This window comes from Panthera pardus, unplaced genomic scaffold (assembly GCF_024362965.1).
Source record: "Panthera pardus isolate Hobbes unplaced genomic scaffold, ASM2436296v1 HiC_scaffold_19, whole genome shotgun sequence".
In the NCBI taxonomy this organism is placed as follows: domain Eukaryota; kingdom Metazoa; phylum Chordata; class Mammalia; order Carnivora; family Felidae; genus Panthera; species Panthera pardus.
Genome location: NW_026526754.1, coordinates 24,967,225 through 24,984,412, shown reverse-complemented (window position 1 = coordinate 24,984,412; position 17,188 = coordinate 24,967,225). Strand labels below are relative to the sequence as shown.

The following is a 17,188-nucleotide window of genomic DNA, read 5'->3' as shown; positions in this document are numbered from 1 at the left end:
ACTTTATAGATGACGGATGGCGTGGACCATCACGCTCTATATTTCACAGATGCTACGGACTCTCATAGTCTATAGATGACAGTCAGTATGGACTATCGTATCCGTAGATGGCAGACAGTACACACTATCGCACTCCATAGACGACAGACGGTACGGAGTATCATAGTCTGTGGACATCAGACAGTACGGACTAGCTTAGCGTACAGACGACAGACGGTATCGACTATGACAGACTACGGACGACGGACGTCACAAACTACCACCGTGCAGGCTCAACAGACAACAGTGCTCACAGACTACCACGATAACCTGAGGCGTCTCCCTGCTCCAATCCATCCACGTCACCAAATATCTTTGCTCAAGATACAGTTACAACCATGTCATCTCCAGACCGAAAGCCAGACCTCTCTCCAGGTCTGCGGGATCTCCGGCAGCACGCCACTGTCTCTGCTGTGTCGCTGTTTACTCGTTAGGAGTTACCTCATCTCCACAGGTAGGCTGTCAATCTCCTGAGGATGGGGTCACCTCCTGCCTCCCCTGACAACTTAGAAGAAGATCCAATGGCTGTAGAGCCTCTGTTTTGTGATGATGAGAAGGTCACACAGCTACTTCCTGAGTGGGGACGGAATGAAAGGGTAACTTTGGAAGGTGTGAAAGTGTGGAGGCCGGGGCACCCCTGTACCAGTCCTTAAGCCAAGTGTGGCCCAAGCCCCTTTCTCTGCCGGTCTGGAGCACGCCCACCCTTCAAACGCTTCTTTTCCCGTTTGTGCCCCCAACCCTGCTACCCTCTCACCTTCCTGGGATGTCAGCAGGTACTTGGCGGTTTCAGATGCTCAGCTCCAGCCAAGTTGGTGCTGGATCCGTGACACTGAATCTGTCCTGCAAAGTAGACAGTGCAGTCCTTAGAGACGGAAGCGTGTGTGCAAACAGCAAGGCTCAGAAGACCACAGCACCACAGGGACCGGGCCACAGGGACAGGACCACAGGGACAGCAGGGCCACAGGGACAGGATCACTGGGACAGGGCCACAGGGACCGGGCCATATGACAGGGCCACAGGGACAAAAGGGCCACACGGACCGGGCCACAGGGACAGGGCCACAGGGACCAGGACACAGGGACAGGGCCACAGGACAGGACTACAGGGAGAGGGCCACAGGGACAGAACCACAGGGACAGCACGGCCACAGGGACCAGGCCATAGGACAGGACCACAGGGAGAGGACCACAGGGACAGGATCACAGGGACAGGGCCACAGGGACCGGGCCAGATGACAGGGCCACAGGGACAGCATGTCCACAGGGACTGGGCCACAGGGACAGGACCACAGGGACAGGATCACAGGGACTGGGCCACAGGACAGGACTACAGGGAGAGGGCCACAGGGACAGCAGGGCCACAGGGACCGGGTCACAGGATAGGACCACAGGGAGGGGGCCAAAGGGACCAGGCCACAGAGACAGCAGGGCCACAGAGACAGGGCCACAGGGATAGCGGGGCCATAGGGACAGTGTCACAGGGACAGGGCCACAAGGACAGCAGGGCCACAGGGACTGGGCCACCGATGACAGGGCCACCAGCGATAGGGACACAGGGACAGCAGGGCCACCAGCGATAGGGACACAGGAACAGCACAGCCCACCCACCAACTGGCATTCTGGTGAGCAGACCCAGGAGGGACGGTGGTCAGAGGACTGGTTAGTGTCAAGTGAGTGGTGGTGGCTGCGGGGCCATATTCTGATGCTTCAAATGACTGTATGATCTGTGTTCATAATTTATGTGCATCAAACATTTCTTAACAAACGGAAAAACTTTACAAAGAAACAGTGGCCCTGGGAGAAGAAAGAGACATCAGGAGGGGACGGGCAGTGTCCCCCAGCAGTGATTACGGGGTGTGGTCCAGCTCTCCCTCCCCTCAGCAGGCAGCTCCCAAAGGTCCCGGGCCGGGAAGCACCCCCCAGCTCTGGGCCATCGGCCTCAGATCATTCTCTCCAGATGGGAAAGCCTGGTGAGGCTGGGCCGGTTCCCAGGGTAACTGAAGGACACCGAGCATGCCCCACCGAGCTGCCTTGGCAGCTTAAGACAACGGTCTCTCGTGAGCATAAGTGAAATAATTCACAGAAGAACTTAGTCCCTGACACGCAGGCTGGGGCCACGTGGCCAGAGGTGGACGAGCTGGGCAGCCGAAGGCTCCGAGGATCACTGTGCGGGAGACCCGGGAACACTGAGCTCTGGTCCCCTCTGGTCACTGGGCAGGGGGGAGAGGCAGCAGTGTGACAGCCCTGAGGCAAGGCCCCCCTTCCCGTGCCAGGACGTCGTCGCCTGCTTCAGCTCACCGCACTCCCGCACCCGCACTTTGCACACCATCGTGACACCGGGCGGGCCCGTGATCGGTGTTCACTGACCGAGCAGCGAGGCCCTTCTTGCTCTCCCGAAACTCCGAGGCACCAATGGCTGGAGGAAGGTCGGGCTCCGGAGCCTGCGGCCTGGAGGTGACCCGTGGTCCCTATGCCCCCATCTCGTCTACGTGCCTGATGACAGCACAGGGGGACCCCCCTCCTCCTTCTGCTTCAGGGATGGGCCAAGCAGCAGCTGCTGAGGAAGGCTGTCATTTCTTCTGTGCTGGCGTCTGAGCCCTGCACTTGGCACTTCCAGTAGAGAGCAGGGCTCTCAGTTCACAGAGGAGGAGGCTGGGGTGGCTGCGGCTACATCCAGGTCTGCTTCACCCCGAGCCCACCTGCTTCCCCCCACCCATCTTTGCCACTCACGGCATGGCCCTCGGCCAGCAGCTTCCGCCATCGGCATGCCTGGTGCCTGCTAGAAACGCAGACTATCAGGTCCCGCCCCAGATCTCCCCAATCAGAATTCCCACACGCTTCCCTGGAGGAATCACGTGCACACTAACACTAGAGGAACACCACCCTGCACTCACTCTCATCAGCATTGGGAGCTTATCTTAAAGGGAGACCTGGAACTTCACACCCATCAGGGTGGGTTGTTATTAAGAGAAAGATGAAGGCGATCCCGATCAAAACAACACCAGCACTCTTCCCGGAGCGGAACAGACAATCCTAAAACGTGTATGGAACCAGAAAAGACCCCGAATAGCCAAAGCGAACTTGAAAAAGAAAACGAAAGCAGGAGGCATCCCAATCCTGGACTTCAAGCTGTATTACAAAGCTGTAATCAGCAAGGCAGTACGGTACTGGCACAAACACAGACACTCAGATCAACGGAGCAGAATAGAGAACCCAGGAATGGACCCACAAACGTATGGCCAATTAATCTTTGACGAAGCAGGAAAGAGCACCCATGGAATAAAGACAGTCTCTTCAGCAAACGGTGCTGGGAAAACTGGACGGCGACAGGCAGAAGAATGAACCTGGACGACTTTCTTACACAAAAATAAACTCAAAATGGACGAAAGACCTCAATGTAAGACAGGAAGCCATCACAATCCTCGAGAAGAAAACAGGCAAAAACCTCTTTGGCCTTGCCTGAAGCAACTTCTTACTCAACACGCCTCCGGAGGCAAGGGAAACAAAAGCAGAAATGAACTACTGGGACCTCATCAAAATAAAAAGCTTCTGCACAGCGAAGGAAACAATCAGCAAAACTAAAAGGCAACCGACGGAATGGGAGAAGATATTTGCAAACGACACATCAGATAAAGGGTTAGTATCCAAAATCTACAAAGAACTGATCAAGCTCAACACCCAAAAAACAAACAATCCAGTGAAGAAATGGGCAAAGACATGAATAGACACTTTTCCAAGAAAGACATCCAGATGGCCAACCGACACATGAAAAAATGCTCAACTTCACTCATCATCAGGGAAATGCAAATCAAAACCACAATGAGATATCCCCTCACCCCTGTCAGAACGGCTCACATTAACAACTCAGGCAACAACGGATGTTGGCGAGGATGCGGCGAAAGAGGAACTCTTTCGCATTGTTGGTGGGAATGCAAGCTGGTGCAGCCGCTCTTGAAAACAGTATGGAGGTTCCTCAAAAAACTAAAAATAGAACGACCCTACGACCCAGCAATTGCACTACTAGGCATTTATCCACGGGATACAGGTGTGCTGTTTCGAAGGGACACACGCACCCCATGTTTGTAGCAGCAGTTTCAACAATAGCCAAAGTATGGAAAGAGCCCAAATGTCCATTGATGGATGAATGGATAAAGATGTGGTATATACATACAAGGGAATATTAGTTGGCGATGAAAAAGAATGACATCTTGCCATTTGCGCCTACGTGGATGGAACTGGAGGGTATTATGCTAAGCAAAATAAGTCAGAGAAAGACTAATATCGTATGATTTCACTCATCTGTGGAATTTAAGAAACAAAACAGAGGCACATAAGGTAAGGAAAGCAAAAATAAGATAAAAACAGAGAGGGAGGCAAACCCTAGGAGACTCTTAAATACAGAGAAATGAGGGCTGCTGGAGGGGTTGTGGGTGGGGGGATGGGTAAAGGGTGAGACGCATTAAGGAGGACACTTGTTGGGGTGAGCATCGGGTGTTGCATGTAAGCGACGAATCACTAAATTCTACTCCTGAAACTATTACACTCTGTGTTAACTAACTTGGTTGTTTGTTTTTAATGTTTATTTCTGAGAGAGACAGAGACAGACAGACAGACAAAGTGAGAATGGGGGAGGGCAGAGAGAGGGGGAGACACAGAATCCGAAGCAGGCTCCAGGCTCTGAGCTGTCAGCACAGAGCCTGACATACGGCTCGAACCCTGAACCGAGGGATCACGACCTGAAGTCGGACACTCAACCGACTGAGCCACCCAGGCACCCCACGAACTTGGATTTAAATTAAAAAATAAATATTCCCTTTTAATATAAATACGTAAATAAATAACAAAGATGAGTTAGTAAGTGTTGGCGAGGACGTGGAGAAACGGGGACCCTGTGCACGGTCAGCGGGGGTGTGACAGGTGCAGCTGCCGTGGGAAACAGCACGGCGGTTCCTCAAAGACTCAGCAATGGCCTTACCACGTGACCCAGCAACTCCATCCGGGGAGCAGACGCCCAAAAGAACTAAAAGGACACGAACAGGTACGTGTGCACCTGTGCGCACGGCAGCATCCCTCACAACAGCCGAGAGGTGGAAGCCAGCGAGGTGTCCCTCGGTGGATGAATCCACGAAACCGTGTGGGCCGTCCACGCGAGGGGGTGTTATTGAAGCTTAAGACGGGAAGGAAGTAGTGGCAGCTGGTACAACACGGATGGACCCGGAGGACACCCTGCCAAGTGCAGGGAGCCGGTGACAACAGGACACTCCGAGGGTCCCACGCATACGAGGTCCCCCGAAGAGTGGGATCCGTGGAGACAGAAGCCGGATGGGCGGTGCGGGGGCTCGGGCCGGGCCGGGGAGTTGGCTTCGTGGGGACAGAGCCCCGGCTGGGGAAGGTGGCAGAGTTCGGTGAACGGCAGGCGGTGGTGACGTGTGCTTCCAGAGCGAATGAACCTAACATCCCTGCGCTGACCAAAAAGTGGTGAAGGTGGTAAACTTTTGTTATGTATGTTTTAGCACAATTTTTAAACAATGCTTTAAAACAAAAGAGGAAACCTGAGGACCATCGTGGAAGATGCTTCCGGCTTGCAGGAGGGACCCCTACTCTTCACCCCTGCTAGTGAGCCTTGAGATGTCAAGCTTCGCTCCCTGTTCTGCACACACATCTTTGAAACGCTTGAATGGAACAAATCAGAAAATCAGAATAATGTGACTTCTGGTTTACCATCCTCTGTGCGACCCAATAGGCATTAACCCCACAACTTACATGACAAAACCTGAGAGTAGGAGAAAAGCATTTATTTCACTCATTTGCCCAAGAGGCCCTACGATGAGTTAATTTCATACATGTGGGTGGGTCCTGGGCTGAAGGTGCTGGTGTGGATGTGCATCCAGCCTGTGTACGGGCGTTGTTCATTCAAGGCTCTCCGTTACATAAAGGGGCCTTGGCCCACGAGCACGCCGTCAGACGTTTGTGCCTACACGGCTGAACAGAGTATGGGTTACATAATCACGGTAACAAAAGCACAGGAAGACCCATTTGACACAGGGAGCACGGGGGAGGAAGGGATGTGGTGGGAAGAGAATCCCTTATTTCTACTCACTGGCAATCAATAGATTCTAAAACTGAAAAAAAAAAGAATAACAAAAAATCAGAAAAAGAAAGAGGGGCACCTGGGTGGCTCGGTCAGTTGAGCATCCCACTAGATTTTGGCTCAGGTTGTGACCTCATGGCTCCTGGGATCGAGCCCTTCATTGGGCTCTGCACTGTCACTGCAGAGACTGCTTGGGATTCTCTCTCTCTGTCCCTCCCCTCCTCTCTGTCTCAAAATAAATAAACTTAACAAAAAGAAAGAAATCACGAAAGAAAGAATATAAGCAGGTTGTTTAGAAATACGGAAGAAAACAGGGGCGCCTGGGTGGCTCAGTTGAGTATCTCACTTAAAAAAATTTTTCTTAATGTTTATTTTTGAGACAGAGCACAAACGGGGGAGGGGCAGAGAGAGAGGGAGACACAGAATCCGAAGCAGGCTCCAGGCTCTGAGCTGTCAGCACAGAGCCCGACACAGGGCTCGAACCCACAAACCATGAGATCACGATCTGAGCTGAAGTCGGACGCTCAACCGACTGAGCCATCCAGGCGCCCTGAGCATCCAACTCTTGATTTCTGCTCAGGTCATGATCCCTGGGTGGTGAGATTGAGCCCTGCGTTGGGCTCCTTGCTGAGTGTGGGGCCTGCTTGGGATTCTCTCTCTTGCCCTCTGGCCCTCTCCCTGATTCACGCTCTCTCTAAAATAAATAAATAAAATTATATATTAAAAAAAGAAATATGGAGGGAAATAAAGATTTGAAAGTGGTTGCCTTTGATGAGCCAAACCTGGAGGTGGGTAAGTGGAGAAGTGGTCTGGTAACTGACTTTTAAAATCATGTATATACAGTACTATCTTAGTTCATCCAGGCTGCTAGGACGAAACCACCACAGGCTGGGGGGCTTACAAACACCCCCTGGTTTCTCACAGTCCTGGACGCTGGAGCTCCATGACCAGGGCACAGACGGCCATCTTCTTGCTGTGTCCCCGCGGGGCGCAAGGGGCAAGGGCTCCAATCCCATCACGAGGCTCCGCCCTCCTGACCTCATGGCCTCCCGACAGCATCACGCTGGGGGCTGGGTTCCACCGATGAATTTGGGGAAGGCGGTTCACTCTGTAGACTTAACAAATGTCGGTGCTGCCCTCTCCACCACTGCCTTGGCGAACAGAAGTCACCGAGACTCACAGGCACCCTCTCTTCAGAGAATATGCTATGACGGTTGCCAGGAACAAGCTACCACCAATCTTTCAAAACAAGTTTCAGCCGTTTTGCATGAAATGGCAACATGATTGCAAGAAAAACTCAAAAAACCAGCCATCTGAAATACAAATGCAAACAGCAGTAAGATTCGGTTTTTCACCTTAAGACCCATGGGCTGCGTGGAGAGGGTGTGCACGCTCCCACGCTTTGGGGACCAGCCTTCAACAACCCATTCAACTTCCTCCCGGGAACTTGCCAACAGCTACCTATACCTGACACGCTCTACTTGGCCGGGTGATTACAATTCCTGAAATTCCTCCTACACGAATAGTAACACTCACACAAAAAACAGCTTATACTATATAAAAAAAAAAATTGGTAACAACCTAATTGTGCACCCACATGGGGCGGGCTGGGAAGATTAAGGCACATGTGGACAGCAGAGCCGGGGAGCACTTTTGTTCGGAATTGGAATGATCTCCATGAAGCATCTAAGTGGAAAAAGGTCCCTGCGTATCATCACACAGAAACTGTTCCCAGACAGACACTCAAGCACGGGGTCACACTAACCCTTCTGGGAAGAGAGCCGGGTGGCTGGCCGGGGGTGGGACAGTTCACAGCACGTACTCAAACTCGACTGAAGAATGGGCCATTTTAAAGGTAAAAATGAACATTTATTGGGGGCGCCTGGGTGGCTCAGTCCGTTAAGCTTCTCACTTCAGCTCAGGTCATGATCTCACGATCCGTGAGTCCGAGCCCCGCGTCGGGCTCTGTGCTGACAGCTCGGAGTCTGGAGCCTGCTTCAGATTCTGCGCCTCCCTCTCTCTCTGCCCCAACCCACTCGCACTCTGTCTCTCTCTCAAAGATAAATAAAACATTAAAAAAAAATTTTTAACTAAACATTTAGAAAGGGAAGAGGGAAACTGGGAGTTAGTGTTTAACGGCTGGACTTTCAGTTTAGGATAAAGTTCTGCTGTTGTATGGTGGTGATGGCTGTAAAGCGGGAATGTATTTAATGCCACAGGACCGCACAACTGGGAATGGTTACAACGCTAAGTGTTACGTTATGAATATTTTACAATAGAAAAGTCCCTGTGCAGAGATCTGACAATCCGCCTTCACGGTGAAAAAAGGACCCCTGCTTATCTGGAGCTCAGAAAAAGGAGAGGTTTGAAGGAGCCTAGCTCTGAAGCAATTCATCCCTTAGCGCCCCCCAGCCCAGGGGCTCTGGCGAGTACCGGAGGTGGGGGGTGCGTCCCATGGGGACGCCAGAACTCGGGGACCTCGGGGGACGAGGCGTGGGGAGGACCTGTCCCGTGGCGCTGGGGACCCTGGGCGGGGAGGATCTGTCCTGGGAGCAGGGCGTGGGGAGGACCTGTCCCGGGGCGCGGGGGACCCCGGGGCTTGCCCTTCAGCCCCGGCGGCACCCCTGACGCCGTCACCTCGTCTTTCGTCTGGAGCTACTGAGGCGCCTGAGCCCCCGGACCCCCTGAGCCCAGCCTGGGCGGACAGTCCCTCAGGGCGCGGTCCCCTACCGCGTCCGCCCGCGGGAACTTTCCGGGTTCAGCTGGAGTCCAAGCCCGCTCTAGAGAAGTCCGACGCCACGCGCCTGCGCAGACCCCTGCGCCTGCGCAGTCCCAGCGCCTACGGAGACTCGGCGTCTGAGTCCACCGCATCTGGGTTGATCCTTGCGCCTGCGCAAAGGAGGTGCGTGTCCGCCAGCCCACGGGGGCGGACCCAGAGTCAGCAGGCCATCGTCCGATCCCGCTCATTGGCTGAGAAGTGGAGCGGTGGCCGGGCCCACCGCTGATTGGACGGAGCGAGGACAGCTTCCCCGCCGGCGAATCGCGGGGCAGGTGAGGTGCCGGCCTGGCCGGCTGCAGGCTCAGCTCGCAGTGTTTCTGGGCCATGGCCTCCGAGGAGAAGCCCCTGGTGGTCGTGACCTGCACCGCGCCGGTCAACATCGCGGTCATCAAGTACTGTGAGTGCCTGGCCGGGGCGCGGGACACGGTCTACGGGGCCCGGACGGGGGACAGGGTCTACGCGGGAGGTCCACCCCTGGATGGAGGGACGGGGGACAGGATCCACGGGAGACGTCCACCTCTGGGATGGGAGATAGGGTCCACGAGGGACGTCCACCCCCGCGTGAAGAAGGGACGAGGGACAGGGCCCACGTGGGGGGTTCACACCCCCCGGGGGGGGGCGAGATGGGGGACAGGGTGCACAAGGGAGGCCCACCTCCGGGACGGGGGACAGGGTCCACGGGGGGGGGGGGGTGGTTCATCCCCCGGGGGACAGGATGGGGACAGGGTCCACAGGGGACATCCGTCCCCCGGGGCTGGACGGGGGGGGGGCAGGGTCCACGGGGGATGTCCACCCCCGAGATGGACAGGGGGACAGGGTCCACGAGGGATGTCCACTCCCCGGGGGGCCGGACGGGTAACAGGTCCACGCGGGAGGTCCACCTCCAGGTGAAGGAACAGGGGACAGGGTCCACGAGGGACGTCCACCCCCCGGAGCAGGACGGGAGACAGGGTCCAAGGCAGTGGGGGCGTCCACTCCCCCGGGGGGCAGGATGGGGGACAGGGTCCGCTGGGGACATCCCCCCGCCAGGTGGAGGGACGAGGAACAGGGTCCACAGGAGGTTTTACCACGGCGGGGGCGGGGGACAGTGTCCACCGGGACACCCACCCCTGGGGCTTGGCTCCCACAGTCCTGGAACCCGGCCACCTGGAGCCTGCTCTCCAAGTCCGTCATGTTCTCAAGACTGCTCAGTCCACGGGTTCCTTTCATGTGGAGCCTTGGGAGTGGCTCTCGTCACTCGCCGTGATTTGGAGATTCACCGGGGCGCTGGCTTGGGTCGTTACTTGCTCCCTTAGCGCGGAGTCCTGTCCCCCGGCGGGGACACCCACGCTCTGCTTAGCCAGACACCCTTTGAAAGGTTGCTGTCCCAGCGTATTGTGGAGAAAGCTGCTCTAAAGTTCGCGTGCAGTAGCCGTGTGAACACAGGTTTTCATTCTTTGGGGATGAATGTCCAGGAGTGTCACTGCTGGGCCGTAGAGGAGTCGTATTTCAGTTGTGTAAGGAAACCGTTGAACTTGACGTGTGGCTGCCACTTTGTTCCCACCCGCGACGCGTGGGCGACGCAGCTTTCTGGCCGCTGGTGTCGTCACTGGCTTTTACTTCGGCCATTCTGATCGGTGGGTGACCTCTGACTGTGGGTTGACTCCATGATTTTCTACCGGCCAGTGACACCGTCCACCGTTTCCCGTGCTGTTTGTAACCTGTGCGTCCTCTTTGGTGAAACACTTGCCCGCGTCTTATGTCCGTGTCCTAATTGGATTGTGTACTTTTTTACCGTCGAGTTTTGGGAGTTTGCTGTGTCCTCTGCGTCCTAATCCTTCGTCGGATGTTCGCAGATGTTTTCCGCCATCTGTGGCTTATCTTTCGATCGTCCTAACGGGGTCTTTCGAAGAGCCGTAGCGTTCAAAATCTGGGTGAAGCTCACGCGTTTGGGGTCAAGTCTGAGACTCACCTACTTGGCCCTCCAACCTGAAGATCTTCTGAAAGTTTTATAGTTTTCCATTTGAAGTTCAAGTCTCCGTTTTGAGTTGCTTTCTTGTATAAGGTGTGAAACTTGGGTCCGCGCTTTGGGCTGTGGATGTGCACTCGTTCCGGCGGCATTTGCTGGAAAGGCCGCTTCTCTCTTGGCAACGGCTCTCGCGCCTTCGTCAAGTCCGTTGGGTGAATTGAAGTGGGCGCTTTCTGGGCGCTCCGGGAGCCCCTGCCAGGGCTTGTCGTTAGCACCTCCGGTAACCGTCCGCTGTCCCGAGGCCCCTCACAAGTGCAGCGCGACGTGGGTGCTTAACAGAGAGCCCTGCCGCCGTCCACTCGTGGGAAGCTCCCTTTGCCGAGCCAGGGCGGGGGGAGGGGGCCGGTCTGAGTGTCTCCGGGGAGCAACAGCGGAGACTGGAACCAGGGCTCTCCTTGTTTGGGAGGCGAGAGCCTTACCCAGAGTGCTCGGGGCCTGGAAGGCCACTCCGAGGTAGTTTGCTCAATGAATGAAGGAAGAGAAAACAAGCAATGAAGCAGGGGATGGACCGGCCTCCAGCTCTGCTCTGGGACTGGGAGCCTGGTGAAGTGGGGAGAAATCCGGGAGGACTTCCTGACGGCGACGGCACAGGAGGAAGAGGACTTAACACTGTGCAGTGAGCCAGCAGGCTCTGGGCGGAGGGGAGAGAGCGGGCTGGCAGCCAGGGTAACTGGGGAGCACTGGTGGGGAGGAGCGAGGGCAGCGTGATGGTTTGCAGGGCTGGGCAATGGACCGGCCCGGCCTTGGGTTGTCTGTTCCAGGGGGGAAGCGCGATGAGGACCTGGTCCTGCCCATCAACTCCTCTCTGAGCGTCACCTTGCACCAAGACCAGGTTAGTACGGATGGGCACTGAACGCAACGTAAACGTTTACCTCGCTTTGGTTGAACTTTTGTTTAACAACTGTAGCAATAAATTCCTGGCCGCTGAACAGTTCCCCGGCCCCCTGTTAGGACTGCTCTTTGCGCACAGGCCCCTGCTCCCAGCTCTCCTCCGGAGTCCAGGCCTGGTGCCAAGCCTGCCACCTGGCTTGGGGCCTCCTCACTGCCCGCCTGGCCTGCCTTGGCCTCAACGGCCCAGTTCTCCAGCAAGGCCGTCCCTGCTCCTGAGCGGGAGACCCCGAAGGGCCATCCCCAGTGGAAAGGCGCACTGAGCCCTCACCCGTCCCTGCGGTGGTCTCTGTGTTTTCTCTCCCAGTTAAAAACCACCACCACGGCCGCCATCAGCAAGGATTTCACCGAGGACCGGATTTGGCTGAATGGCCGGGAGGAAGATGTGGGGCAGCCACGCCTCCAGGCCTGCCTCAGGGAGAGTGAGTGGGATCCCGCGGGGGACGTGTGCGACACTGGGCCGAGCCCTTCCTTCCCCTCTGCCCCTTCTGTCTGTAGGGTCTGAGTGCACAGAGGGTGCTGCTGGCTTCGCAGGCCCCCTGGGGGAGGGGGCTGCCTGTGAGCACGGCCGGGGCCGGGGCGGGGGCCGGGACCTTCCCTCCCCGAGAAGGGCGTCTGCAGGAGAAGCTGGGGGCAGAGGCCGGCTTTCGGCTGTGCCGCTCCCTCTTCCTGACTCACGGCGGGTGAGATGCCAGGAGCAGGTCGGGGCCACCTGCCCAGTGGCCGTGTCCCCTCCGCCTTCAGTCCGCCGCCTGGCCCGGAAGCGGAGGAGCACCGGCGACGAGGACCCGCCGCCCCTCAGCCTCAGCTACAAGGTTCACGTCGCATCGGTGAACAACTTCCCCACGGCCGCGGGCCTGGCCTCCTCCGCGGCTGGTTATGCCTGCCTAGGTGGGTGCCCGCGGGGAGACCGAGGGCCTGTAGGGTGCTGTGCTGTGCGTGCTGTGAATGCTGTCACATTCTCGCAGCTTACGGGGAGTCCCTGCCACACGTCCGAACGATACAGCCTCCTAGGGCTCTGTGTACAGGCCCTTCCGGGTTGTACCTGACAGAAACCCATCCCAAACGGGCTCAAGCCTAAGAGAAGGCCAGTATCTCCGCTTACCCGACAGAATCCCAAGAGAGGTAGCTGGCCCCAGGTGCTCCGACAGGCCCACTGGGAACCCGTCTGCCTCCTTCCGTCCAGACCCCTGCCCTGCTCCCCCCGTGCCGGCTCACTCTCCGGGACGCCCTCCCCACCCGCGCCAAGCCGGGCACCGCAGCGGCAGGCGGTGGGCTCACAATTTCTGACCTAGAAGGAACGCCGGGGGTGACGCTTACTTGCCCAGCCAGCTCGTGTGCTCTGCTTGAGCCGCCCTCGGTGCCTAGCGGGGCCGGGAGGGCACCCGGGGCCGGGGGCAGAGAGCTTGCCCCCAGCTCTGTGTCCTGCCGTCGGCGCCCCCCCCCGGCCAGACCCAGCCCCACTCCGGCCCTGCCAGCTGTCTCGCTGACGCCCCTGTCCGGGTCCCTCTGCCTCGGTCTCTGCTCCCCGTGGTTTTCAAAGGCTCCCCCCCACCCCCGGCCTGCCCATCTGAGCACCCTGTGTCCCGTACCCTGTGCCTGCAGCCTACGCCCTGGCCCGGGTCTACGGGGTTGACAGCGACCTCTCGGAAGTGGCCCGCCGGGGCTCGGGCAGCGCCTGTCGGAGCCTGTACGGCGGCTTCGTGGAGTGGCAGATGGGGGAGCGGGCCGACGGGAAGGACAGCGTCGCCCGGCAGGTGGCCCCTGAGTCACACTGGCCCGAACTCCGAGTCCTCATACTTGTGGTGAGTGAGGCTGGGAGGGGCGGCTGCCTCGGGAGGTGGAAGCGTCCCGTGGCTCCCTGCAGCTGCCGGGCTGCCGCTCCCGGGACCGCGCCGTCTCCGCCCGGGCGGGCGACCTCTGTGGTCGGGGGCACCGCTGTCCCGCTTCCCACACGAGCCCGGGGGGGCGGGACGGGACGGGACGGGACGCGTGTTCCGGGCTGGGGGCCGCAGGCCGGGGTCCAGGCCGTCTGTCTCGGTGCAGGTGAGCGCGGACCGCAAGCTGATGGGCAGCACGGCGGGCATGCGGACCAGCGTGGAGACCAGCCCCCTGCTGAGGGTGAGGCTGGGGTGGGTGGGGGCGGGCGGCCGCCCGGGGCGCGTCCCGCGTCCCTCGGGGCCGGGCCGCTGTGCTCCGCTCAGCGAAATCTCCCGCGCCTCGCAGTTCCGGGCCGAGGCGGTGGTGCCGGGGCGCATGGCGGAGATGACCCACTGTGTCCGGGAGCGGGACTTCCAGGGTTTCGGCCGGCTGACCATGAAGGACAGCAACCAGTTCCACGCCACCTGCCTGGACACCTTCCCGCCCATCTCCTACCTCAGCGACATCTCCAGACGCATCGTCCGCCTCGTGCACTGCTTCAACGCCCACCACGGGCAGACCAAGGCTAGCGGGGGCCGGGGGGCAGCTGGGGGCGGAAGTCCTGCGCCGGGTTCCCGAGGCCGTGGCCCAGCACGGGCCTGCCCGCCACCAGGCTTCCCGGCGCCCGCTTGACGCCGCTGCCCGCGGGCGCTTGCTTTCGTGACCGCTGCGCCGGGTGCGTGGCTGCCGAGGGGCCGCGGCCTCCGCCGCCTCCCGGCTGGTCCTGAGTTGGCGGGCGGCCACGGGTGTCCGTGGCGGGTGACAGGTGTGAGCCGGGCCGGCCTCTCCGCGGACACTCACGCCGACCACGCGGGTTCCAGGTGGCGTACACGTTTGACGCGGGCCCCAACGCCGTGGTCTTTACCCTGGACGACACCGTGCCTGAGTTCGTGGCTGCCGTGAGGCACTGCTTTCCCCCCGAGTCCAACGGAGACAAGTGAGTTGGGGGCCCCCGCGTTTGGGAGGCCGTGGGGGGAGGAGCAGGGTCTCCTGCTGAGGTTGGGGACAGTGGCATCTGAGGCCGTGGTGCTGAACGGGGTCCCGTGGCAAGCGTCGATCTCTACAGGGACCGAGGGCACCTCCCTGTGACCGCAGGCACTTCTCACACAGCTCACAGCCCTGGGGCCGCGGGCACGGGTGGACAGCATGATGGCTCCCGTGGGGCAGGGCCCCAGCCTCGAGGTGGCCACGGGGCCTTTGCGTTTCTCCCAGCGGTCCCTGTTCCCCGTGCAGGGAGATCGCCCTGCTAGGGCTGCGGGGAATACGCGGGGTTGTTTCTCTGTCACTGTAATTGGGGCAACACTGATGACTTCTAGTGGGGTGGGGCTGGAAGACTGACTTCCTTGCCAGATGGACAGAACGCACGACCAAGGACGATCCCCAAGGCAGCTGGTGCCCTCGTGGGAGGCTCTGAACTCACTGCCCTCGTCACCCCGTGGGTGGTTTGCAGGCTTTTGCTGTTCTGGGAACACGGCCACGGACTCACACTTGCACCGGGGTGTTTCCCTCTTAAGCTTCGTCCCCCCTTCCTGGCCACCGCGGCCAGGTTCTCGCGCACGCGCGCCCGGCTGCGTGTCTGCGTGTGTGAGGTCAAATACACGTCACGCGTTACTCACCGCGTCAGCAGCCTCGAAGGGCACGGCCGGTGGCTTTATGCACTTCGTTGGGTTCCCGAGCCCGTGCACGTCCCCAGAGGAGACCTGTCCCCTCCCCTCCGGCCGTGCCACCCCCGCTCCCGGCAGCCACTGCTGCTCTTCCTGTGTTGAGTCTGCCGACTGCGCACCTCCCGTCGGGAGCTCAGGACGTGCGGCCCGTCTCTCCCCAGGTTTCTGAAGGGGCTGCCCGTGAGCCCTGCCTCACTCTCAGACGAGCTGAGGGCCGCGCTGGATGTGGATCCCACCCCCGGCGGCGTCAAGTACATCATCGCCACGCAGGTGAGGCCCAGCGGCCCGGCCCACTGAGGGCTCACGGCCAGCCTGCCGGCAGGTGAAGGGGCTCCCCGGCCCCGGTCTGTCCCCGGCAGGAAGCCGGCTTGCTGGTGGTAACAGTGACACCACCTTTCTGTTTTCAGAGCGTTTGGTACAGCGTGGTTTGTCCCGTCCACTCGCTTACTCTCAAAGTGGATGTTTGAGGACCCCCCCCCCCCCCCGCCGCCAAGCGAGGGGAGCACTTGGGAACACGCTGGGACCACCGGCGTCCCCAGTGCTGAGTGGGGACACTTAGGGAGACTCACAAGTGCTGGGGACCCTTGGGGCTCGCCACGTGGGCACAGCTCAGAGTGCCCGAGCCGGCGTTCTGCTCGGATCTGCCCGAGTCTGAGTCCCGCGACCTGAGCACCGAGGCCACGGTCTCCACCTTCCACCTTGCACGTGCTATCCACCCTAGGTCTGGGTGACGGAGGCCCAGTGACCGGGTGCCCGCAGTGGCCCACGCGGGTTGTTAGCCTCTGTTAGTTTCTGACCTGCACTTCCCTGCTTCTCCCGTTGGCACGACCTGACAGGTGGGCCCCGGGCCTCAAACGCTGGACGACCCTCACGCCCACCTCCTGGGCCCCGACGGCCTGCCGAAGCCAGCTGCTTGACCACCTTCCCCAAGACGAGCCCCAGCCACCGCTGGGACAAGGGCCGCTTCGCCGGGACAGGGGTGCTGGGTGTGGCGGCCGCGAGTCTGTGCTCAGTGGGGGCTCGAGGGGTAGCCGCCGGGCTCCAGGCCAGGCCACTTGCTGTGGCCACATTGGGACACTTGGAGTGACCATTGGCGCCACACGGGCAGTCGGGGGCACGCCCCCCAGCGGGTGGCAGGCTGGATGGCACGGGGCTCCCTGGCCTCGCCCTCTGGGGCCGCTGCCACCGCCCCAGACGGCAGCCGTGCCGGATATGACGGGGAGGTGGCGTCCCTCCTCAGAGCCGGAGGACAGGACGCCTCTGCAGACCTCAGGGACCCTCTGGAAGACTTGAAGCCTGAGAGCCGCCTACAGCTCCTCTGCCAGACGCAGGCCACGAGGTGTGAATGGAACGTTTCTGTGTAAAATGACCACTGGGGGGGCCTGGCGAGCTCGGTGGTGGAGCCTGGGAGTCTTGATCACAGGGTCGTGAGTTCAAGCCCATGTTGGCAGCTGGAGAGTTTACTTTAAAAATAAATTAAAAAAAAAAAAAAAAGACCACCGGTGTGTCTCCTGCGGGAGGTGGGAGGGTGGCACCGAGGTGGGAGCGCGATGCCCGGAGCCCTGTGGGCTGCTGGGAAGAAAGACAGTGCTCCTGACTGGGGCCTTCTTGACTGCTCTGGGGTCCCTGCTCTGAGAGGCTGGAGGGTGTGGGCAGGATGGGCAGAGCTTGGAGCCAGCTTGCACCTGAAGAAGCTGCCCTCTGTCACCTGCTGGCCATGCACGTGGCCACAACTGTGGCCCACTTTCGGTGGCTGACACAATCCTTAAAGCCCTGACAGGCGTGGGGGTGTGGTTCGGG

At 59.3% G+C, this 17,188-nt stretch overlaps 1 protein-coding gene and 1 long non-coding RNA gene across 2 annotated transcripts; one reads left to right on the top strand and one right to left on the bottom strand.

The window, feature by feature from the left end:
- Window positions 1–429: 429 nt before the first annotated feature.
- Window positions 430–8,965, bottom strand: LOC109245545 (uncharacterized). Its single transcript, XR_002070941.2, has 3 exons — window positions 8,860–8,965; window positions 794–879; window positions 430–612 (listed from the first exon to the last, which is right to left on the bottom strand). It is a non-coding gene; the product is annotated as an uncharacterized LOC109245545 (long non-coding RNA).
- Window positions 8,966–9,196: 231 nt separating this feature from the next.
- MVD (mevalonate diphosphate decarboxylase) lies at window positions 9,197–16,871 on the top strand. Its single transcript, XM_053906750.1, has 10 exons — window positions 9,197–9,305; window positions 11,678–11,748; window positions 12,112–12,226; window positions 12,549–12,695; window positions 13,410–13,609; window positions 13,851–13,925; window positions 14,031–14,249; window positions 14,546–14,661; window positions 15,550–15,658; window positions 16,225–16,871. Exons 1-10 carry the CDS (start codon window positions 9,233–9,235, stop codon window positions 16,303–16,305), a joined length of 1,206 nt encoding a protein of 401 aa, XP_053762725.1. The 5' UTR covers window positions 9,197–9,232; the 3' UTR covers window positions 16,306–16,871.
- Window positions 16,872–17,188: the final 317 nt, after the last annotated feature.

What these genes read in the sequence shown, in the direction of transcription:
- MVD (XM_053906750.1), top strand. Translation starts at nt 9,233, where the DNA reads ATGGCCTCCGAGGAGAAGCCCCTGGTGGTCGTGACCTGCACCGCGCCG. An exon ending in TCCGAGTCCTCATACTTGTG is followed by an intron (nt 13,610 to 13,850) that starts GTGAGTGAGGCT and finishes GTCTCGGTGCAG; the next exon opens with GTGAGCGCGGACCGCAAGCT. An exon ending in AGACCAGCCCCCTGCTGAGG is followed by an intron (nt 13,926 to 14,030) that starts GTGAGGCTGGGG and finishes CGCGCCTCGCAG; the next exon opens with TTCCGGGCCGAGGCGGTGGT.